This window comes from Cebus imitator, unplaced genomic scaffold (assembly GCF_001604975.1).
Source record: "Cebus imitator isolate Cc_AM_T3 unplaced genomic scaffold, Cebus_imitator-1.0 Scaffold76, whole genome shotgun sequence".
NCBI lineage: Eukaryota > Metazoa > Chordata > Mammalia > Primates > Cebidae > Cebus > Cebus imitator.
Genome location: NW_016107391.1, coordinates 1541594 through 1563615, shown reverse-complemented (window position 1 = coordinate 1563615; position 22022 = coordinate 1541594). Strand labels below are relative to the sequence as shown.

General features: G+C 51.4%; 3 protein-coding genes and 1 long non-coding RNA gene across 8 annotated transcripts in view; 3 read left to right on the top strand and 1 right to left on the bottom strand.

Annotated features, from left to right (window-relative positions):
- Positions 1 to 56: 56 nt before the first annotated feature.
- Positions 57 to 12701, top strand: FCHSD1 (FCH and double SH3 domains 1). Of its 3 annotated transcripts, none has more exons than XM_017532237.2 (20): positions 57 to 153; positions 386 to 483; positions 1090 to 1135; positions 1540 to 1607; positions 1956 to 2097; positions 2184 to 2320; positions 2472 to 2535; positions 3720 to 3848; positions 4286 to 4408; positions 4589 to 4684; positions 5094 to 5213; positions 5672 to 5776; positions 5931 to 6092; positions 6718 to 6846; positions 6924 to 7007; positions 7176 to 7293; positions 7424 to 7644; positions 8621 to 8708; positions 10244 to 10299; positions 10433 to 12701. In XM_017532237.2, the coding sequence occupies exons 1-20, from the start codon at positions 133 to 135 to the stop codon at positions 10496 to 10498; spliced, it is 2073 nt and encodes a 690-aa protein (XP_017387726.1). In that variant the 5' UTR covers positions 57 to 132; the 3' UTR covers positions 10499 to 12701. The 3 variants fall into 3 exon arrangements, with proteins under 3 accessions (XP_017387726.1, XP_017387727.1, XP_017387728.1); XM_017532238.2 differs by having other exon boundaries at positions 1962 to 2097; positions 10433 to 11017; XM_017532239.2 differs by lacking the exon at positions 8621 to 8708 and having other exon boundaries at positions 10433 to 11017.
- On the bottom strand, positions 7456 to 15010 carry RELL2 (RELT like 2). 3 transcript variants are annotated; one of them, XM_017532244.2, is made up of 8 exons: positions 14268 to 14382; positions 13603 to 13842; positions 13140 to 13205; positions 12979 to 13045; positions 12354 to 12539; positions 11709 to 12084; positions 11560 to 11593; positions 7456 to 7541 (listed from the first exon to the last, which is right to left on the bottom strand). In XM_017532244.2, exons 2-7 carry the CDS (start codon positions 13784 to 13786, stop codon positions 11561 to 11563), a joined length of 912 nt encoding a protein of 303 aa, XP_017387733.1. In that variant the 5' UTR covers positions 13787 to 13842; positions 14268 to 14382; the 3' UTR covers positions 7456 to 7541; position 11560. The 3 variants fall into 3 exon arrangements, with proteins under 3 accessions (XP_017387733.1, XP_017387731.1, XP_017387732.1); XM_017532242.2 differs by lacking the exon at positions 7456 to 7541 and adding an exon at positions 10926 to 11334 and having other exon boundaries at positions 14268 to 15010; XM_017532243.2 differs by lacking the exon at positions 7456 to 7541 and having other exon boundaries at positions 10926 to 11593.
- Positions 15011 to 15131: 121 nt separating this feature from the next.
- The window catches only part of HDAC3 (histone deacetylase 3), a 16725-nt gene continuing 9834 nt past the window's right edge, over positions 15132 to 22022 (top strand). Inside the window, exons 1-3 of the mRNA XM_017532240.2 lie at positions 15132 to 15258; positions 15365 to 15447; positions 17301 to 17443. Coding sequence (XP_017387729.1) covers positions 15204 to 15258; positions 15365 to 15447; positions 17301 to 17443 — 281 coding nt within the window. The 5' untranslated portion in view covers positions 15132 to 15203. The remainder of the gene's footprint in view (positions 15259 to 15364; positions 15448 to 17300; positions 17444 to 22022) is intronic.
- Positions 16358 to 17098, top strand: LOC119471826. The gene is made up of 2 exons (XR_005200913.1): positions 16358 to 16616; positions 16915 to 17098. It is a non-coding gene; the product is annotated as an uncharacterized LOC119471826 (long non-coding RNA).

The following is a 22022-nucleotide window of genomic DNA, read 5'->3' as shown; positions in this document are numbered from 1 at the left end:
CCTGAGCCTCTGCCGGACGAGGCGTGGGCGGGCAGAGGGCGGGGCCTGGGTAGGCCTGGGGCGGGGCTCTACAGTGGGCGGGGCTTCCTCGAGTTCCGGAGTCCAGTCGCTGGCCGCCTTGCTGGATCGGAGATGCAGCCGCCGCCCCGAAAAGTAAGCTTGGCCCTGAATGGGGGACTCCTGACGGGCTGGGGGAGCAGAGGGAGCTAAGGGGGCACCCGACTTGGGGTGGGAGACGGGGAGTCAGAAGGGGTCAGAGGCCAACCCAGAAGTAACAGAGGAAACAGCTCAGCCCCTCCCCGGCCCCGCCCCCTCACGGCTCCCTGCGCGGAGTGTTTTTTAGGGCCTTGCGCCGGGGGTCTTCATCCTCTCCTTGCCCCCACAGGTGAAGCCGGCCCAGGAGGTGAAGCTTCGCTTCCTGGAACAGCTGAGCATCCTCCAGACCCGGCAGCAAAGGGAGGCGGATCTGCTGGAGGACATCAGGTAGCCCCTAAGCCCCTTCACTTACACTCACCTTTGTCGTTGCACGCTTCTCCCCAACATACATCTGCTTGGGAGGAGGAACGGGCCAAGAGCTCCCCAGCCGACCCATCCACAGCCCTCACCCTAGGCCTGGCCTCTCCAGACACTGAATAGAATGCTCCCCCACCTAACCCACATAAACCCCTCACCCCACACCCACATAAACACACAGGAACCCTCCCTCAAAGCCCTTGACTCTACACCACTGCCCCCACCCCCACAATCAAGCTTAGGGCAAAATCCCTCTCCCTCTTCCAGACCTGTTGGAAGGCTGGCAGACAATGTACCCAGGCCCCCATCAGTCTTCACCCCTAAGCCCACAGATGAACCTCCAGGGTGGGGAGGATCCTGCTGGGGCCCTGAGCAGTGAGATGAGAGTTTCCTGTGTTACAGCTGCCCGAGGTGATCTCAAGGACTCTTATCAGTCCCATTCCGGCTGGGTGTAGTCACACTCCAGAAACCTGGCTCCCCTGCTTCCTCCTGCCCAGAGTAGAGGACTGAGGATGAGAGAACAGGACCAAACATAACCTTATCCCCTACCTCACCCCCCACCTGCACTCTCCACAGATCCTACAGCAAGCAGAGGGCAGCCATTGAACGGGAGTATGGGCAGGTATGAGACTTTTCTCTGGACCTTACCTCTTGTTCCAGTCACCTTTACATCACCAGCAATGTCTGTCCATACCTATCCCTACTGTGGTCAAGAGCAGATGCCTAGAGTGAGACAGACTGGTGTTGGACCCCGGCTGTGTAATTATAGCCATGTGACCTTGGACAAGTTACTTAATCCTTCTTGGTCTCAGTTTCTTTCTCTGTAAAATGGGAATAATCGTAATACCTTCATGTAGTAGGGTTGTTGTTGTAAGGATTAAACAAATTAATGACTATAAGGCATTTAGCAAAGCAAGTGGCACGTAATGTACCCAAACAATGGTATGATTATACTCTGATCTCATATTCTCGCAGTTGGGGTGGGTCTTTGAAAGGGAACTTGGTCTGTGATGGCTTTTTCACCAGGCACTCCAGAAGCTGGCTGGCCCATTCCTGAAGAGGGAAGGGCACCGGAGCAGCGAGATGGACAACAGGTGGGCCCTATGGAGGCAGTGGGCCACAGGGGCTAAAAAGTGATAGGGAGCTCAGCCCCAGGAACCTGTGGGGATGAAGGCCTAGCAAGTGGGGAGGGCATGTGAGCTGCAGGTAGAGCTGACACAGCAGCAGCAGAGGAGCTGACCCAGCAAGGACACTGTGGGTTGGGTGGAGGGCAGGAGTGAGGCTTGTGGCTGAGCTAATGGGCTGATCGATTGATGGGCTCCCAGACAAGGGAGGACTGGAAAGCACTCTGCCTCCCATGGTGTTGGTCAGGGGGCGGCGGGGGGCGGGTCTCATGAAGCCGTGGAGTGCTCTCCTCCTCAACACAGACCTTCTCTGGGGAGGGGCAGGACAGTGTTTGGTGCCTGGCGCTGCCTGCTGGATGCCACCGTGGCTGGGGGCCAAACCCGGCTCCAGGCATCCGACCGATACCGTGACCTAGCAGGGGGTACAGGGCGGAGCGCCAAGGAGCAGGTGCTTAGGAAGGTATGGCTCAGAGGATGGGGTGAAGGAAGAGCTGGCTTGGGACCAGAGGTGGCCTAGGTCAGGACTTTGTGTATGGATTCCGATAGGGAACAGAGAACCTCCAGAGGGCGCAGGCTGAGGTCCTGCAGTCTGTCCGGGAGCTGAGCCGAAGTCGGAAGCTGTATGGGCAGCGGGAACGAGTGTGGGCCTTGGCACAGGAGAAGGCAGCTGATGTCCAGGCCAGGTGGGGTCATGGAGAGTGGGGAAGCCCAAGGTGGGAGAACAGGGAGGTGGGGCTGTGTGGGGTTGGAGTCAAGTCACCAAACCTGGGCCTGACTCTGATCTCATATTCTCCCAGTTGGGGTGGGTCTGATTCCTTTACCTCATCTGCACAGGCTAAACCGAAGTGACCATGGGATCTTCCACTCTCGCACCAGTCTCCAGAAACTGAGCACCAAGGTTTGAGGGATGAGGGCATAAGTGTGGGGCAGGGAAGAGGGGGGCAGAGTAGTCTAGTGGTTTGGAACCTAGGTGCATAAGTATGAGAGACTGGGTAGAATCCAGGCTCCCCTACTTCCTGGGTTGGTGACCTTGGTTAATTTACTTGATCTCTCTGAGCCTTATTTTCTTCATCTATGAAATGGAAAGGATACCTTTTTTTTCAGTCCTTTAATATGCATTTATTGAGGATCTATATGTAGTAGCCACTGTTCTAGACACTATGGATACAGTGGAGAACACTACCAAAGGAGTTCCTGCCGTCACAGCCTGCTTAAGAAAGGCAGACAGCAAGGCCGGGCGCGGTGGCTCAAGCCTGTAATCCCAGCACTTTGGGAGGCCGAGGCGGGTGGATCACGAGGTCAAGAGATCGAAACCATCCTGGTCAACATGGTGAAACCCCGTCTCTACTAAAAATACAAAACATTAGCTGGGCATGGTGGCTACCATCCCAGCTACTGAGGAGGTTGAGGCAGGAGAATTGCCTGAACCCAGGAGGTGGAGGTTGCGGTGAGCCGAGATCGCGCCATTGCACTCCAGCCTGGGTAACAAGAGTGAAACTCCGTCTCAAAAAAAAAATAAAAAATAAAAATAAAAAAAAAGAAAGGCAGACAGCAAATAAATGCTTATGTTAAGATGAAAATGAAACAAGGTACTATGATAAATAACAAAGGGGTAGAATTTAGAGGGAGGCCTCTCTGAATAGGTGGCCTAACTGTGAAGAAGGAACTGGCCTTGCAAAGATCCAGGGGAAGAACATTCCAGAGAGAAGAAATGGCAAGTGCAAAGGCTCTGAGGTGGGAATAACTTTGTAAGCTTGAGGAACTGAGAGAAGGCCAGTGTGGCTGGAGTACTGTGAGCAAGGGAACAAGCACTTGAAAAGAGGTCAGAGAGGTTGCCGGGGCCAGCTCATACTGGACCTGGTGGACCATGGTAAGGAACAGTGGATTTTATTTTAAATGTATGCAGAAGGCACCAGAGGATTTTGACCAGGAGCTGTGAGTATGCAAAATTTTTAGTGTAGTGCCAGGCACATAGTAAGCACTCAATAATGTGAGAATCCATTCTGGATCTGGCTTCTCAATTGGTCTTAGAAGGACTCTGGGGGTCGAGGGCTTCCTACTGACACCAGCTTACTCTCCTAGCTGTCCGCCCAGTCAGCCCAGTACTCCCAGCAGCTGCAAGCAGCCCGCAATGAGTACCTGCTTAACTTGGTGGCTACCAATGCCCACCTCGACCATTACTACCAGGAGGAACTGCCAGCTCTGCTCAAGGCCAGTCTTAACCCAGATACCTGTCCCTCAGCAGGGAGGGAGAGGAGGACCTTCCCCTGCTTCTTGATGCCCATGACGCTGGGTGGTGCAGGGGATCTTGTCTGCTTAGAGTGGGTAGATGATAGATACTTGGGCTCTGGTTCTGCTCCTAGCTGGCTGCATGGCATTGTTCGGTATACTTAACCCTTCTGAACCCCAGATTCCTCATGAGGGATAACCCCTTCTTTGCCTATCTTATAACACTAATGGGGCTCAAAGGAGAGAATGAATGTGAAGTAAACTGCTAAGTGCTCTGCACACATGAGGGCCTTTCTCACGAATGTCTTCTTTCCTCCTTCCCATACCTCATGCCCATCACGCATCAAATCTGGAATGAGCCTACTGTACAGTAGAGGTCTGGGGGAAGGGTGGTGTCAGTATCTTCGGGTTTTCTCTAGGCCCTGGTCAGTGAGCTGTCAGAACACTTGAGGGACCCCCTGACCTCCCTGAGCCGCACTGAGCTGGAAGCTGCAGAGGTCATCCTGGAGCATGCCCACCGCGGGGAGCAGACAACCTCCCAGGTGTGGGCTTCAGCCTGTAAGAGCTCCCCAGGGATCCTTTTTACTCTTCCCTCCCAATGCAGACCTTCCCACTGCACATCTGCCCCTTTCCTTCACACATCCTCTTTCTTCCAAGAAGTGCTAGGGACAGGGTTGGAGAGTGAGCCAGTGAATGAGTGACTGACTTTTCCCATCCCCTAGGTAAGCTGGGAGCAAGATCTGAAGCTGTTTCTTCAGGAGCCTAGCATATTTTCCCCCACCCCACCTCAGCAGTTTCAGCCAGCAGGGACTGATCAGGTGAGACCTTCCTGCTTGTTGGAACTGGGCCACGTATAAAGGGGACTATGGTTTAGGCCTCCTCCTCCATTATCCTTGTCTTTGTGTTAACTTACTTCATGTTACACCATGGAGAGGGGGTTTCAGAACTCCAGCTCACCTCCCTCCCACCAGAACACAAAAACACGCCTCAGTCCACCTTTCAGTCACTTGACTGCACCATCCTTTTCATTCTACCTCTGTCCCTCAACCTGGATCCCGTTTCCGAAGCTCTGTATCTCTGTGTCCACATTACCTGTGTCCATGCCATAGGCATGTTCCCCTTTCTCTATGTCCTTGTCCTCGGAGATCAAGACAGAGTGGAAAAAGGAGGGAACTGGAGAGAAGGAGCAGCCTCACGTCCTCTCACAGCACCTCCTGCCCCATGCAGGTGTGTGTCCTGGAGTGGGGAGCAGAAGGCATGGCTGGCGAGAGTGGCCTGGAGAAAGAGGTTCAGCGCTTGACCAGCCGAGCTGCCCGTGACTACAAGATCCAGAACCATGGGCATCGGGTGAGGTGGGGGGCACAGGTGTCATGCGCACCTTCTTAGCAAGAAGAGCTGAGAGGGGATCCTAGAGCCATTGGGGGTGTCATGGAGCTACAGAGGGGAGGGAAAGGTTTGTTTTTTGTTTAAAAAACAAAATTTTAAAATACCTCTTAAATGGATGAGAGGTATTTTAAGGTAACAGTGTGGCACAGTAGTTAAGAACAGAGTTTTTGGAACTAGACCCATATAGGTTCAAATTCTCTTCTCTTGCTTCCTAGTTCTGTAACCCTGGGTAAGGGAGTGACTTAAGCTTTCTGGACTTCAATTTCCTCATTGCTAAAGTAGGGCCAATAATAGCGCCCACCTCATAGGGAAAATGAAATGACATAATGTGTGTGATGCAACTAGCAAAGTACCAGGCCCATAGCAAGTCATGCCCAACAGTATCTCCACCCACCCCTGTTCGCTGCCTTCCCAACCAGGTACTGCAGCGACTGGAGCAGAGGCGACAGCAGGCTTTAGAGCGGGAGGCTCCAGGCATAGAGCAGAGGTTACAGGAAGTGCGAGAGAGCATCCACCGGGCACAGGTGAGATACAGCCCTGGGGTTAGAGATCCCACCTTCTCAGGCAAGCCTCACTCCCTCTACTTCTCTTTCTGATGGTGGGAAGGAAAGAAGGGAGGGGCAGAGAATAGACACTGCCATGGGCCAGGTTCCACTAACTTCCTTCCTCCCATGCCAGGTGAGCCAGGTGAAGGGGGCTGCCCGGCTGGCTCTGCTGCAGGGGGCGGGCCTAGATGTGCAGCGCTGGCTGAAGCCAGCCATGACCCAGGCCCAGGATGAGGTGGAACAGGAGCGACGGCTCAGCGAGGCTCGGCTGTCCCAGAGGGACCTCTCTCCAACTGTGAGCTCCTCCCTCGACACTACCCATACATACTTAGAAGGGAAAAACTCCAGTGGAAGACAGACCTTGTAAAACTGGAATCATAGTTGTGCCTAACTCATAGGGTTATTGTGAGGCTTATGTGAAATCATTCATATATAATTATTTGCATACTTTCTGGCATAGAGTCTTCGGTAAATTTTTATGATGAGCATAATAGAATGATTAAGAAGTAGGGCTCCGGGGTAATCTCTAAGGGCTTTAAGTACCAGCAACTCCGCTTATGAGCTGTGCAATCTCCAAAAGTGACTTAACCTTTCTGAACCTCAGTTTCCTTGTAAGTAAAGTGAGGTTAATAGTTGTGCAAAGTAAAACTGGCTCTTTATGAAGATTAAATGAGACAATACACATAAGATACTTAGCGTTGAGCGTGGCACATAGTACGCACTCAGTTGCTGTAATGCTGCTATCACTGTTAGTATTATCCTGCTCTGTGGTGACTGTGGTTGTGTACATGATGAGTGAATGGGTGCTACTACCTTGGAGGGGGATCCATGGTGTCCTTCAGGGGGAAGATGGAAGAGTGGGAGATATAACCAGTGCTTGAGAGTGGGCCCCATATGAGGTCTGTTCTTTGCCGCTCCAGGCTGAGGATGCTGACCTTTCTGACTTTGAGGAATGTGAGGAGACAGGAGAGCTCTTTGAGGAGCCTGTCCCCCCAGCCCTGGCCACCAGGACCCTCCCCTGCCCTGCACATGTGGTATTTCGCTATCAGGTATGAATTGTATGGGGACCTCTGATGAGCAAGAGTAGGGGGACAGGCAAGTCCTTAATCCTTCATGTGTGGCCCAGGCAGGGCGTGAGGATGAGCTGACCATCATGGAGGGTGAGTGGCTGGAGGTCATAGAGGAGGGAGATGCTGACGAATGGGTCAAGGTGGGTATGGGACCCTGGGCTCTGACTTTGGGTTGGGGGCAGTGGGAGGGATTTCTCTGTGGCCCCCAAGGACCCAGCCAGGCAAAGCTACAAGCCTGCGTAGAGGAGAGCCAGGGTCATGGACTGCTGAGGTAAGTATGATATCTGTTCCCATTGCTGGGTGAGCAGGCTCGGAACCAGCACGGTGAGGTAGGCTTTGTCCCTGAGCGGTATCTCAACTTCCCCGACCTCTCCCTCCCAGAGAGTGGCCAAGACAGTGACAATCCCTCGGGGGCAGAGCCCACAGGTAAGAAAGGGAAATTTTGGGTCAGGGGACCCTTGGTATGGAGAATTGTTAGGGGTTATAGCCCTGGGGTGTCAGGGTCCCGGGGCACCGCCACCTGCCTCCCTCTCACCGTCTCTCTCGGCCTCTATAGCATTCCTGGCGCGGGCCCTGTACAGCTACACCGGACAGAGTGCAGAGGAGCTGAGCTTCCCCGAGGGGGCGCTCATCCGTCTGCTGCCCCGGGCCCAAGATGGAGTAGATGATGGCTTCTGGAGGGGAGAATTTGGAGGCTGTGTTGGGGTCTTCCCCTCCCTGCTGGTGGAAGAGCTGCTTGGCCCCCCAGGGCCACCTGAACTCTCTGACCCTGAACAGGTGAGGCTTACCTTCTCTCTGAACTGCCCAGGTACCTCTGGGTTGACCCTCCCACCCCAACAAAGCCTCATATTCATCTTAATGCCCTCTTTGCTCCCCAGGTTTACCTATAGTGGCCTGGGCCTCCCCATCTCCTATGGCTGGGCGGGGGAAAGGGAAACCAAGGCAGCCTTCTTAGGAGTTTGGGGGTTCTACTTTAGTGCTGGATAGATCGGGGTTCAAATTTCTATTGCATGACTTGAACAATGATTTAACCTCTCTGAGCTTGTTTCTTCACATGTAAAATGGGGATAGTACCTACTTTGGTAGGCTCACTGTCATAATTAGAGATAATCGAGGTAAAGCCTTTAGCACAGTGGAATGCAGAAGGTGCTTCAATATAAGAATGCCTGTTGTTATACTGTATATACATAAAGCAGAAGAGCATAGGCGTGGGCATTAGGAAAGCTGGGTTCTAGCTAGCACTCTGCCAATAACTGGCTCTGTGATTTTGGACAGCTGGCTTAACCTGGGTCTTACTTCTAACATAGGAGTCATATTAATAAAAATGCCTACCTTGGCTGGGCACGGTGGCTCACGCCTCTAATCCCAGCACTTTGGGAGGCTGAGGCGGGTGGATCATGAGGTCAGGAGTTCAAGACCAGCCTGACCAATATGGTGAAACCCCGTCTGCACTAAAAATACAAAAATTAACTGGGTGTGGTGGTAGACGCCTGTAGTCCCAGCTACTCGAGAGTTTGAGGCAGGAGAATCGCTTGAACCTGGGAGGCAGAGGTTGCAGTGAGCCAAGATGGCACCACTGCACTCCTATTGTCTGTTGAAATATCTGTCAGCTACAACCCCCACCTGAATACAAGCATTTGGCCACTACCTGTATTGGGAAGTGATAAGGAAGGAACTGAAAATGGGATGAGAGGAAAAGCTGGTAAAACCTCCCCACCTGCCAGGAATAACTCTGTGCCCACCCCACCTCCAGGTGCTGCCGTCCCCTTCTCCTCCCAGCTTCTCCCCACCTGTACCTACCTCTGCGTTGGATGGGCCCCCTGCACCTGTCCTGCCTGGGGGTGAGTGGAGGGAATTGGGGGCCCTGGGAGGCTAACAGACAGGAAGAACAAGGAAGCTTGGGCTCCTAGGTCACCCTCTGGTCCTCTCCGTGCCCCCAGGAATCTTGCAATAAGGTCTGTTGCAGCTTGGTGGACAGCACTTGCCTGGGCTCTGGAGCCAGGCTGACTGGTTCAGGTCCTGATCTGTCACTTTCAAGTATGTGACTTGAGGTGGGATTCTGAGCCTGTCTGGGCCTCAGTTTATGTTCTTTATGAGGTAAGGAAAAGGTACTAGCTCACTGAATTGTTATGAGAGTTAAAAAAGATGCCTGTGGCCTACACAGCATTGTGCCTGGCACAGTAAGTATGTAGTCACTGCTATTATTTTAAAAATTAGCGGGCTGGGCATGGTGGCTCACACCTGTAATCCCATTACTTTGGGAGGCTGAGGCGGGTGGATCACCTGAGGTCAGGAGTTCAAAACCAGCCCGGCCAACATGGCAAAACCCCATCTCTACTAAAATACAAAAATTAGCCGGGTGTGGTACCCACCGGTAATCCCAGCTCCTCGGGGGACTGAGGCAGGAGAATCATTTGAACCCAGGAGGCAGAGGTTGCAGTGAGCAGAGACTGTGCCACTGCACTTCAGCCTAGATGACAGAGTGAGACTCCATCTCAAAAAAAAAAAAAAAAGCTAACTTTTCTCACTGTGCCCTCCCAATGTGCACTTTTTGCTCCTAGTGTCCAGATACCTACCTTTATGTCATTATTTTTTCTCTTCTGATGCTCACCTTTTTTTTTCTTTTTAAATGTCTGTAGCAGTTTTATTATTTATTTTAGATTCAGGAGGTACATGTGCTTGTTTGTTATGTGGATATATTATATACTGGTGGAGATTGGGCTTCTAGCGTGTACCTGTTGCTCAAGTAGTGAGCACTGTACCTGATAGGTAATTTTTCAACCCTCGCCCCTGCCTCACTCCCACCTTTGCCCCCTTTGGAGTCCTGGGTGTCTGTTATTTGCATCTCTCTGTCCATGTGTACCTGTTGTTTAGCTCCCACTCACAAGTGAGAACAATATTTGGTTTTCTGTTTCTGAGTTAGTTCTCTTAGGTTAATGGCCTCCAGCTCCATCCATATTGCTTTGAAGGACATGATTTCATTTTTTATGGCTGCAGAATGCCTGCCTTTTCTAAAACCTTCTGGTACTTCCACCTTGTCCACAAGGAGTCTCCCTCCCTAGAGTTACCACCATCTCCACCACCCCAAGTTCACTTGGTGTAACTTAGCACTTAGTCATCTATTGTGTTTGTTGAGGTTTCATTATTGGTTTCTTGACAGCCATTGGGGGTGGGAGTGCTGTGTATCCTATCTCCCTTCGTTTTGTACCTTGAGCAGAGCTGATTATACAGCAGTTGCCCAGTAAATGTTGAGGATAGTGGATGGAGTGATGGTGATTATTAATTCAGCAAATATTTATAGAATGGCACTGTCCTAAGTGCTGGAGATATGGAACAAAACAAAGTCTGAAGACTGACTTGTGGTTCTTGTTTCCAGACAAAGCCCTAGACTTTCCTGGGCTCCTGGACATGATGACACCTCGACTCAGGCCGGTAAGGGCCCTTGCCTTGGGGAAGAGTGTGTGTAGAGGGTCATTCCACCCAGTCCTGTTGTGTCTGCAGGGCTGTGGGAATAGGGATAACCTTAAGGGAGGACTCTGGAGAACTAACTGTGTGTTCCCTACAGATGCGTCCACCACCTCCCCCACCAGCTAAAGCCCCGGATCCTGGCCACACAGATCCCCTCACCTGAAGGCCAGGGAATCCCTGACCCCCAGTGATGCTGCTGCCCCTATCTTCAAGCTGTCAGACCACACCCTCAGTGATCCAGAGCAACACAGCCAAAAGCTGGAATCTCCCTTATTTCCACCCTCACCTCCAAGGGTAGAAACTTGCGCCTTCCCACTTCTGGGGCTGGAACCCACTCCTTTTTTTCCAATTGTTCTATCATCTCTAGGACTGAACTACCCCTTTCTCTTCTGCCACCACCCTACTTAGGGTGGTGAAATGCCTGAAATCCCTGGGGCTGGAAACCATCCATCAAAGTCTCTAGCGGTCCTGGCCTACCTCTGTCTCCACCCTGGCTCTGTGACCCACCCCACTCTGGATGCCAGGGTCACTGGGGTTAGGCCCAGGAGAGGAACAGGCCTTGGGAATCAGAAGGAGCTGGAGCCAGGATGCGAAGCAGCTGTAATGGTCTAAGCGGATTTATTGACAGTGAATAAAGGGCACAAAGGCCAGGCCAGGGCCTGGGCCTCTTGTGCTAAGAGGGCAGGGGGCCTACGGTGCTATTGCTTTAGGGGCCCACCAGGGGCAGGAGCCTACTCCCAGCTGCCACACTCTATCATATAGAGCGAGGTGTTGGGGAAGGCGGGTCAGGCAGCCTGTTGCAGGCAGGGGAAGGAGAAGAGACTGAGGGGCCATGACCTCTCCTGAGGCCCCTCAGCCTGAGACCATGCAACTCCAGGTGGAAGTAGAGCTGCTCCCTCAGCTGGAGGGCAGTGCTGTCCAGTGGAGGGGAGGGCCTTCACGCCCACCCACCCCCTGGCCCTGCCAGCTGGTAGTCCATCAGCGCAGTGAAGAAGGAGACTTGGAGAAGAGGAAGAGTAACAGTGTTGCTTCCTATTCAAGCTGTGTCCAGCTTTTCCCCTGGGGCTGCAGAACCTTCCCTACTCCCACCACCAAACCAAGGGATTTATAGCAAAAGCTAAGCCTGCAGTTTACTCTGTGGGTTTAGGGAGCTGAAAGGCTTAAGTAGTTTAAGTAGGTGATGGGAAGGCAAGATTCCCTCATTTAGGGCTCAGGCAGACTCACCTCACATACCCCCTGCTCCCTGTGGTAGAGACACCTGAAATAAAGGGGAAGGTCAATAATCAGATAACAGGAGTAGGTCCTATCAGTGCCCCCCAGAGTAGACAGCAATAATTGCTGAGCCCAGTGCAGTCCTGGCTGTGTTTTCCTACCTGGTGATTGGAAGTGTCCGGTTTGCTTGGCTGCCCATTTTCCTTTTGAGTGGGCAGCCCTGGGCTTGGGCCCCTCCCTCCAGCCCTCAGTGTTGGCTCTGCAGAGGCTCTCGGGTTCCCTTCAAGTGCACGAGGGGCTAGGCTGCTGTCTCTGAGTCTTCCATTCTGTACTGGGGGGCTGGCTAGGACCTGGGGCTGTGGCCTCTCCGGGGGCATTCGCTCCATGGCAGGCATCCCTGCCTTGGGCTGTCCTCCTGCAGACCCCTGGCCACCCCCTGGGTCCTGTCCCCCACCAGAACCCCAGCTCCTGTCCGTGGGGGAGCCATCACGGTGTTCGTGCAGTCCATAGCGCTTCTCAATGTGTGTCACCCGGAACCTGGGAGGGGAGGGAACACTGGGGTTGAGAACCACAACTCAGAGGCTGCTTGGCTCTCCCCTCTGACCAGGGACATCCTGGGTTTGGTGGCTACTTCCCTCAAGCCTAAGGTAGGGGAGGCCTTCTAAGATTGTAGGGCACACTGTATGCCTGACTCCTGCTGGAGCTCCCAGTCCAGGAGAAAAGAGCCAGGGCCCACTTTTGGGATCAAGTGCCTAATCTTTGGGCCCCCTACCTCAACCTCCCTTTCCCTGGAGCACCTGCCCCACCTGCCCACAGAGAACACAGTGGTCTCCCCTGTCCGGGGGCGGCTTTTTCCTTCCTTGGACCGTCCCTGGCGGACAAGTGGAGGCCTCTTGCTGCGGCTGCAATGGATGCAAGGGGCTGCAGAGCCCAGGTGCACTGTGTGATGATGGGAGGGGGCTCCGTCCTGCAGGCTGGAGGTGGCATCCACACTGGACAGCAGGGAGGAGGGGAGCAAGGGGCAACATTTCCATTTCCACTCATGTTTTGTTTCTCATGTTCTTTCAGCATGCTCCTTAAAACTCCAGAAGCCCCAATTTCCCCAGACCCTGACATTTTTTCATGTCTTTAATAAACTCAACATTAAGATATTAGTGACCACGTGTTCTTCTTCCCAGGGCTGTTTGCTAAAAAGAACATTGCTTAGCCCAAAGGAGTGGCACTAGAGGTGAATGTTAGACTTGACGGTATCTAGATGAGAGATACAGTTTGAAGGAATCGAGATTTCTACAAAACTTTCTTCCTATAAGTTAGCCAGCCTTGCCCTTTCCCCAACCCCATACATGCAAGGAGACTGGGAGAGGATTGCGCTGGAGGAGAGGATACTCTCCAAGGCAAGCTAAGTCATGCTGGCCCTTGTTTCCAGCTCACCTGGACAGCTGCACTGTCCCTTCTCCTTCACTGTCCCCCAGCATCTCCTTCAAGGCCTCAGCATTGGCTGAGGAAGAAGGAAAAGAGGGAGTCAGTGGAGGTGGAGGTCAGGGCAAGAGAAGGTTGGAGAAGGAGGGAGCAAGGGGCTAGGCTAGACCCACCTTCATTTTGGATGATGCAGCGAACAATCCTCTCCACTGTGTCCTCATTCATGTCATCCTCCTCAGCTGAAGGATGAAAGAGATTGGCAAGGAAGCAGGAATGAGTCAGCTTTGGGGGAGCATTACCTGGTGGCCCCCATCATTTATTGCTCAGGACATACCCTTTTACCTACTTGCTATCATGCTGGACCTCAGCATTTCAGGGATCAGAAAAGATGGGGACACCAATGGGAACCCAAGACTACCATTGGAGGACCCTTCCTGCCCATGCTGCCTTTTCTAGTTTTGCTTTCAGAGTGGTGTCACCCCACTTGCTGACTCAAGAGTGCATCACTAGGCTTCCTGAGCAGGCTTGATCAGGATTTGGCCTGGGTCTGTTGGTCAGGGAGGCAGAGGTGAGGGGCAAAGGTGTGGGGAGAAGGGCGAAAGGTGACTGAGCCAGGGTTCCAGGCTCTTCACTCACGGGGCCGAAGCTGGGCATCGTCAGGCTCAGAGCCCCTCGACGTGCGGCAGCGGTAGCCCTTCTTCTTGAGCACGTGGCAGATCATGAAGCCTACCAGGCCCATGAGGAAGAAGACCAGCACAAGCAGGAAGAGCATGTACAGCCCATGTTGGGGCGGTTCCAGGTCAGGCTGTGGTTCCGACATGAGGCCCTGGGGGGCGAGCGCGGGCCAGGGCGCCTCCCGGATTTAGGGGGCTGCAGCTGGGAATGGGGGATGGGTAGGAATGCCTTGCTCAGGACCTGAAACAAGCTAGTCTCGGCGGTCCGGCTCCACCCTCTACCCAACCCGGGAGCTGTCCGGGCCAAGGGTGCTGGTTTGCCAATACCGCCCGAGTCAAGAGGTCAGCGGCTACGCAAGCTCTCTACCACAGCCCTAGTCCCGCTTCCCCGACGCCCCGAGCGTTCCCCTTTCCAGCTCGTTCGCGCTTCTGTCCCTCCCAAGGACACTGCAGCACGAGATGGGACGGAATTCTTAGGCGGCAGGAGCAGAAATCGCGCCTGAGTCAGCGCCCTCATCTCCTCCGCGCCGGCCTGAGCCAGGCCTCTGCAACCCCCTCCTTTCAGTACTCCTGCACCCCTCCCCCTTTTCGGTTTCTCCCACCCTGACCACCTGGCCCACCCAGTACCGGTGATTTGGTTCTGGTTCCGGCTTCTGCTCGGGTTCCGGCTCCAGGGGCGTCCTAGTGCGGCTCAGGGCCCCCGACGCCCTCCCGGCGCTCATCCCTTGATTCCTCCCCTCCCCCTTCGCCGCCTCACCGGCCCCGGGCTGTGGCTGCGGATACCGGCGCCGTGGCAGGCGGGGGGAGGGAAGGACAGAGAAGGATGCGGGCTGGCTGGGAGCGGCGGCTGGCTTCGAGCAACTCCGGCCCTGGATCAGGGAGATGGGCGCCTCCGCAGCCGCCCTGGCTTCCCAAATGCCTTCGCCCGTCGCGGGCCCAGGACCAGGGGGCGGAGCGCAGGTGTACGGGGCGGAGAGCGTGAGCCCTGCGCGCGCGTGACTGCGCTGGGCCCCCCCGGGGCAATGTGCGGCGCGGAGTCTGGGTCCAGGTGGGGGACAGGCTGTCCGGTGTGGGTGTTGTCCACTATCCGGCACGCCTGGCGCAGCTCCTGTCCTCAGATGCCCCGACCGAGGGGGGAGTCAGGAATCTTCCCCGAGGGCTGGGGGAAGCCGGCTTTCCGCACCTTTGAGGGACGGAGTGGCGGGACCTTCGTGGCTTCCTAGAGAAGTGACCACGGCCTGCGCCCGGTTTGGGGCAAGCAGCTGGATGGGATGGCTCGGCTTTCCGAGGATCTGACCCCCGGCCGGAGAGAAACGGCCCTTGCATCCTAGGAGCGATGCTACCAGTTCTCCGCCCAAGCCTGGACGCTCAAAGCCCCAGATCCCGGGAGAGCGGAGACGGGCGAGGGGCGGAGCTCCTCCGGGGGCGTGGCCTAGGTGTGGTTGGAGGCGGGCCCGCACCGCCCAGTTCCGCAGAAGCAGGCTACGTGCTGGCGCAGCACGCACGGCCGGGGCGGGGCTGGCGGCGGGCGGCGGAGGCGCGGGGCCTGGTCCCGCCGGCACCATGGCCAAGACCGTGGCCTATTTCTACGACCCCGACGTGGGCAACTTCCACTACGGTGAGGAAACAGGGATATGCAGGAGGGGTTGGGATGCGGAGGTTTGGAGGTGGGGGTTGCAACTCCAGGGGTGAGAGCTGACGAACTCTCTTCTCCCCACCCCCAGGAGCTGGACACCCCATGAAGCCCCATCGCCTGGCATTGACCCATAGCCTTGTCCTGCATTACGGTCTCTATAAGAAGATGATCGTGAGTCCCGCTGCCTCGGCCGTGGGTTGGGGGGTGGGGAGAACTGTGGCCGTAGGGGTAGGTGGGCTGGACTGAGCGTATTGAATGCGACCCGCCCCTAAAGTAGGGGGAAGCTGGATAGAAGACACCAGTAGTACCTTGAATGTGCACCGTGTTGGGGGCGGTGTCCTCTGCTTAGTTGAAAGTACTTTCTCACCTCAGGTCCGCCACCCTCTGACTGTAGATAGACTGGCCCTTGGCCTAGGGTTAGGGTGATGTGGGACTGGTTTGAAGACAGAAGGTGTGTTCCTCCTCTGCATTTTAGAGTGTGGATAGGGCCTAAGCCTCAGGAATTGGGTTGGGGGGAAGGATATCACTGTATTGGGGTGTGAGATTTACCCTCAGTCCCCACTCCTCCTGTACCATCTTTTTCTACCTCCGGGGAGCTGGGGCTCCAGGGTGAAACAGTGCTGCCATGTTTGTAAGTGTGTATGTGCGTGTGCAAGAGAGGAGATATCTTAGATATTGCGTTTTCAGCCTAGGATACCTCTGCAGGGTTCTGCTTAATTGCTATCCAGTTTTTCATCTCCCAGACATACACATGCTGTCCCCCAAGCTTGGAATTTATGGCTGTGATATGGGATAGTAACAGTTAAGCCAGGCCAGGCGTGGTGGCTCATGCCTGTAATCCCAGCACTTTGGGAGGCTGAAATGGGAGGACTGCTTGAGGCCAGGAGTTGGAGACCAGCTTGGGCCACAGTGGGACCCACATCTCTACAAAAATAAAAATAAAAGTAGCCATGTGTGGCGTGTGTGCCTATAGTCCCAACTACTTGGGAGGCTAAGGTGAGAGGATGGCTTGGGCCCAGGAGTTTGAAGTTACAGTGAGCTATGATCATGCTGTAGCACTGCAGCCTGAGTGACAGGAAGGTGTTGCTAGGGAATTAGTGAACAATATGAATGAGTGTTCATTGCTTGTGCCAAGACACAGACGAATGGATTGGTCATAGAAAAGACTGAGGTGATGTTAGTGCAGGAACCTATATCCCTTGAGATTGTTTGCCTATATGTACCTGTGTGCATTTTCTGGGAGAAGAAAAGCTCTTTCTTGTCCAGTTTTCAAGGAGGCGTGACACATCCCCCTCACCTTCCAGAGATAATAAGTCTTTGATTTTAATTAGAAAGTTGACGTATAGCCGGGCGCGGTGGCTCAAGCCTGTAATCCCAGCACTTTGGAAGGCCGAGGCGGGTGGATCACAAGGTCAAGAGATCGAGACCATCCTGGTCAACATGGTGAAACCCCATCTCTACTAAAACTACAAAAAATTAGCTGGGCATGGTGGTGCGTGCCTGTAATCCCAGCTACTCAGGAGGCTGAGGCAGGAGAATTGCCTGAACCCAGGAGGCGGAGGTTGCAGTGAGCCGAGATTGCGCCATTGCACTCCAGCCTGGGTAACAAGAGCAAAACTCCGTCTCAAAAAAAAAAAGAAAGTTGACGTATATCCCATATAGTTGACTCCAGAAAGAAGAATCCAGAGGAAAGAGGACAGAATCAGAGCTTGGGAGAGGAGATGAGCATGGAGAGAAATGGGAATGGGAGAGCCAAGGAACAGGGCAGGTGGATCAAGGCTTAAAGTTGAGAAGGTACGATGGTTGAGCTGGAGGTGGAAAGGAAAAGAAGTGGTCTTCAGGGGACTCAATTGTAATAACCCGCCTGGTTAATTGGAGTCTCTCTCCTGACTTAAGGATTGTGGGATGAGGGTATTGTTATGTTTGGTTTCATAGAATCTCCAGGACTGGGTTCAGTATGGGTGGTCTGAGCCTGTGGAGTGGGGCTGACCCTGCCTAAGTTCATCTTGTGTCTCCATCCCGAGGTCTTCAAGCCATACCAGGCCTCCCAGCATGACATGTGCCGCTTCCACTCCGAGGACTACATTGACTTCCTGCAGAGAGTCAGCCCCACAAATATGCAAGGCTTCACCAAGAGTCTTAATGCCTTCAATGTAGGCGATGACTGGTAAGGAAGGTCTGGGACTTTTGATGTCCAACAGTTTAATTCCAGTCCCTTCAGTGAGGTCTTTTGGCACCAGTGGGAACATCTGAAGGGGGACCTGCTTGTCAAAGAAACATAATTCACTTATTTGTTTATTCAATAAATATTTATTGGTCATTTGCTCTAGGCTAGACCCTGTGCTAAGTGTTGGGAATGCAGTGATGAACAAAACCAAAATTTTAATATTGTATTTTTGCTAAGTCTTATGAAGAGGAGATATATGATATATTATGAGAGTGTATACATGGTGAATTTTCTAGCTTGGTGGAGTGGCTGGCTTCCTAGAGGAAGTAAAGATTGAGCTGAGATCTGAAAAAAGAGTAGAAGTAGTCAGATCAAAGGTGGTTGGAGGGTGAAGGAAAGAGTATAGCAGCAGTAGGGACAACATGTGCTAAGGGTCTGTGGTAGGATTGAGTATGACTCATTTGAGGAACAGAAAAAAGGCCAAGTGCAGAATATGAAGAGGCGGTGAACTGAACTGAGGCTAAAGAAATGGGGCCTTTTATAAGTAAACAGCTCTATTATGAATTGGAGCTTTTACTCCTAGAGTAGAGGGAAGTTATCAAAGTGTTTTAAAAAGCAAGAGATCTTAAGAGGACTATGGGCAGTTAAAAAAACAAACAAAGGAGTGGTTTGATATCATTAGGTTTACATTGAGCTTGTATTATCCATACAAGAGTCAGGGTTATGCTGTATGGGGAAGGGAGGGGACAACAAAGATAAGCCATGATCTCTTCTTTTCTTACACGCCACATCCATGAAAAAAATTGTAACCATCACAGCTACTGTTTACTCAATTCTACTTATTTTTGTTTTTAAACTTTTTACAAGGGAAAATTTCAAAAATTTCTGAAAGTGAAATAGTGCGGTAAACTCCCATACATCCATCACCTAGCTTCAACACTTATGAACAAATGGTCACTCTTTTTCTTCTTTTTTTTTTTTTTTTTTTGAGATGGAGTCTTACACTGTAGCCCAGGCTGGAATGCAGTGGCACGATCTCAGCTCACTGCAACCTCTGCTTCCTGGGTTCAGGTGATTCTCCTGCCTCAGCCTCTGGAGTTGCTGGGATTGTAGGCGTGTGCCACCACACCTGGCTAATTTTTGTATATTTAGTAGAGACAGAGTTTCACCATGTTGGCCAGGCTGGTTTTGTACTCCTGACCTCAGGTGATCCACCAGCCTTGGCCTCCCAAAGAGCTGGGATTATAGTTATGAGCCACTGCGCCTGGCCAAGCAAATGGCCACTCTTAACTTCATCTATACTCCTTTATGTTAGATTGCTTTAATGCAAATCCTACATGTCACATCCTTTTATCCATAAATATTTTATTATGTATCTCTAAATGATACCCTTTAAAAAAAAAAGTATCATTATCAAACCTAAAAAATTAACAGTGATTCCTTAATATCATCAGATATATAATCAGTATTCAGATTTCTGCAGTTGTCTCATAATTGTTTTGTGGTTAGTTTAAATTAGGATTTAAACAAGGTCTATACATTGCATTTGGTTGATATGTCTTTTAAGACTTTTAATTTGTAGCTTTTCTCTCACCCCCTTGAATTTATTTCTTGAAGAAACCAGGTTGCTGATCCTGTAGAGTGTCCTATGATAGCTACCATTTATTGAGTGTTTACTCTGCTAGGTATTATGCTGAGGGTTGCTGGTAAATCCACTTAATTCTCATACCAAGCCTTAGATGTATTATAATAGACCTTTTTCTGATGTTATACATAAGTAAATTGAGGTTTGGGAATATTTAGGTAACTTGGCCTCAGTCACATAACTGGTTATCGAAGCGTGTATGATCCAAATCCCAGGTTTTTAAGCCACTAACCTGTTTTCCTGAAAGATCTGAATGACAGAAGCAGCCAGGGTTAGAGGATAGAGGCCAACTCATTAGGCTGGCATTGGCACCTTTCCAACCTTATCCCTACACCTCAGCTGCACAGGTTACCTTCCTGGAATGCCCTTAGTTTTCTTTTCAGCCTCTTCAATGCCTTCTCAGCCTTCACACCACCTCCATGAAGCTTTCTTGACCATACCAGCCCACAGACCTCTGTCCTGCACACACTGCCCTGCTCATTTGGTGTTCAGTCGTGGGCTGTCTGGGGAGTTTTCTTGTTTTTTTGTTACTCCTGCTGCTATTTCTGAGCTCACTTTCTGGGTCTGAGAATACAGGGTCAGTCCTTAAGCCACACTGGGGTCCTGTAGATGTTCTTTGTGCAATTAGAGAATGCTAATTAGAATACTACCTCTGGGCCATTTACATTGCATCAGTCTTCCTGTCAAACAAGTTACAGTTGTTCTTATCTGTATTTCAGATGAGAATCAGGAATTTTTCTTCTGTTTAATGAATTTCTGATTGTTTTCAAAGTGATCTAACATAAATAGCCAAATTGTACTACAGGCCTTTAAATGAAAATTTTAAAAAAAGCAATTCCAGGCCGGGCCTGGTGGCTCACGCCTGTAATCCCAGCACTTTGGGAGGCTGAGGTGGGCAGATCACCTGAGGTCAGGAGTTTGAGATCAGCCTGGTCAACATGGCACAACCCTGTCTCTACTAAAAATGCAAAAATTAGCTGGGCGTGGTGACGCACGCCTGTGATCCCAGCTATACCTGGAGGCTGAGGCAGGAGAATTGCTTGAACCCAGAAGGCAGAGGTTGCAGTGAGTCAAGATCATGTCACTGTACTCCAGCCTGGGCAACACAGTGAGACTCTGTCTCAAAAAAGAAAAGGCAATTCCAGACCTCCTCTCCCTTTTACCCATAAATCCTTCTCCCTAGTGACAGTAACTTTCAGCTCCTTTCCCTAGGTCTTCTGGTATTTATCTTTGGATTTTTAAATAATAATAATATGAATCGACTATTATTACTAATTTGTAATATATAGGTAATACCTGTTATATACTAGGTACTATTCTAAGTGCTTTACAACCATTAGTTCATTTAATCTCAACAACCCCTATGAAGCAGGGTCTATTATTGTCCCCGTTACAGATGAGGACATTTAGGCACAGAAAGGTTAAGCAGTTTTGTACAGCCTCGCTAGTATCATTAGCAGGTATTTTGTTGTTTTTTTTTTGAGATGGAATCTTACTCTGTCGCCCAGGCTGGAGTACAATGTTGTGATCTCAGCTCACTGCAACCTCCGCCTCCCAGGTTCAAGCAATTCTCCTGTCTCAGCCTCCTGAGTAGCTGGGAGTACAGGTGCACTCCACCACGCCTGGCTAATTTTTGTATTGTTAGAGACGAGGTTTCACCATATTGGCCAGGCTGGTCTTGAACTCCTGACCTCATGATCCACCCACCTCGGCCTCCCAAAGTGCTGGGATTACAGGCGTAAACCATCATTCCCAGTCCATAGGTGTTAAAGAGCTAGAATTTGAACCTAGGTAGTCTGGCTTCAGAATCTGGGCTTGTAATCATACTGCCCTCCTGAATTGTCTCTCATTGCTATTTCTTTGTCAGTTTTAGGCATTATCTGATAAGCTGTTAGTATGGGATATGAGCATTTAGTCTTCTTAGAATCACATTGGCTTCCTTTCCCCTCCCAGCTTCATAGTAATTTAAAAATAAATCCGTATTCCATGTTTACGTTATTATAACTCTGAAAGATTCATTTATTACCAAGCCAAATGGTGTAGTGTGATTTAATCTATTTTCTTTTAAAGCTTTTTGTTTTTCCTGAAACTGACAATTGCATTATTTTTTCATTTGCTTAGTTTTCTAGATATTAGTCACTAATTCTTTCCAAACCTTTTGAGAGACTAAAACCCTACAATTCTTGCTTGAACCTGGGAGGCGGAAGCTGCAGTGAGTTGAGATAGCACCACTGCACTCCAGCCTGGGTGACAGAATGAGACACCATCTCAAAAAGCAAACAAACAGTCCGGGTGCAGTGGCTCACACCCGTAATCCCAGCACTTTGGGAGGCCAAGGTAGGCGGACCACCTGACATCAGGAGTTTGAAACGAGCCTGACCAACATGGCAAAACCCTTTGTCTACTAAAAATACAAAACTTAGCCGGGCGTGGTGTTGGGTGCCTGTAATCCCATCTACTCGGGAGGCTGAGGCAGGAGAATCGCTTGAACCTGGGAGTTGGAGGTTGCAGTGAGCTGAGATTGTACCATTGCACTCCAGTCTGAGTGACAGAGCAAGGGCTCCATCACAAAAACAAACAAAACCTACAGTTCTGTTTTTCACATGGTCAAATGTGTCAGCTGCACTATTTTTATATTTATTGTTTGAGACCTAAAACTAGGGATTGTTTAAGCCTTTCTTCTTTACAAAGTGAGGTTTATGTAGGTATAACTTACATACAGTAAAATTAACCGTTTTTAGGTGTAACAGTTCAGAGAGTTTTGATAGAATATATCAAGGTGTAGGGCCAGTGCTGATGGCTCAAGCCTGTAGTCCCAGCATTTTGGGAGGCCAAGGCGAGAGAATCACTTGAGCCCAGATGTTCAAGACCAGCTTGGCAACATAGTAAGACCCTGTCTGTACAAAAACTCTTAAAAATTAGCAAAGTGTGGTG

Bases quoted from the DNA above. Each gene is read 5' to 3' on its own strand.
- FCHSD1 (XM_017532237.2), top strand. From the start codon at position 133: ATGCAGCCGCCGCCCCGAAAA. The intron at 4,409-4,588 runs GTGTGGGCTTCA...CCCATCCCCTAG, and splicing joins GGGAGCAGACAACCTCCCAG to GTAAGCTGGGAGCAAGATCT. The intron at 7,294-7,423 runs GTAAGAAAGGGA...CGGCCTCTATAG, and splicing joins CTCGGGGGCAGAGCCCACAG to CATTCCTGGCGCGGGCCCTG.
- RELL2 (XM_017532242.2), bottom strand. From the start codon at position 13,786: ATGTCGGAACCACAGCCTGACCTGGAACCGCCCCAACATGGGCTGTAC. The intron at 13,206-13,602 runs GTGAGTGAAGAG...TTCATCCTTCAG, and splicing joins CGATGCCCAGCTTCGGCCCC to CTGAGGAGGATGACATGAAT. The intron at 11,594-11,708 runs GTAGGAAAACAC...CCTTTATTTCAG, and splicing joins CGGACACTTCCAATCACCAG to GTGTCTCTACCACAGGGAGC.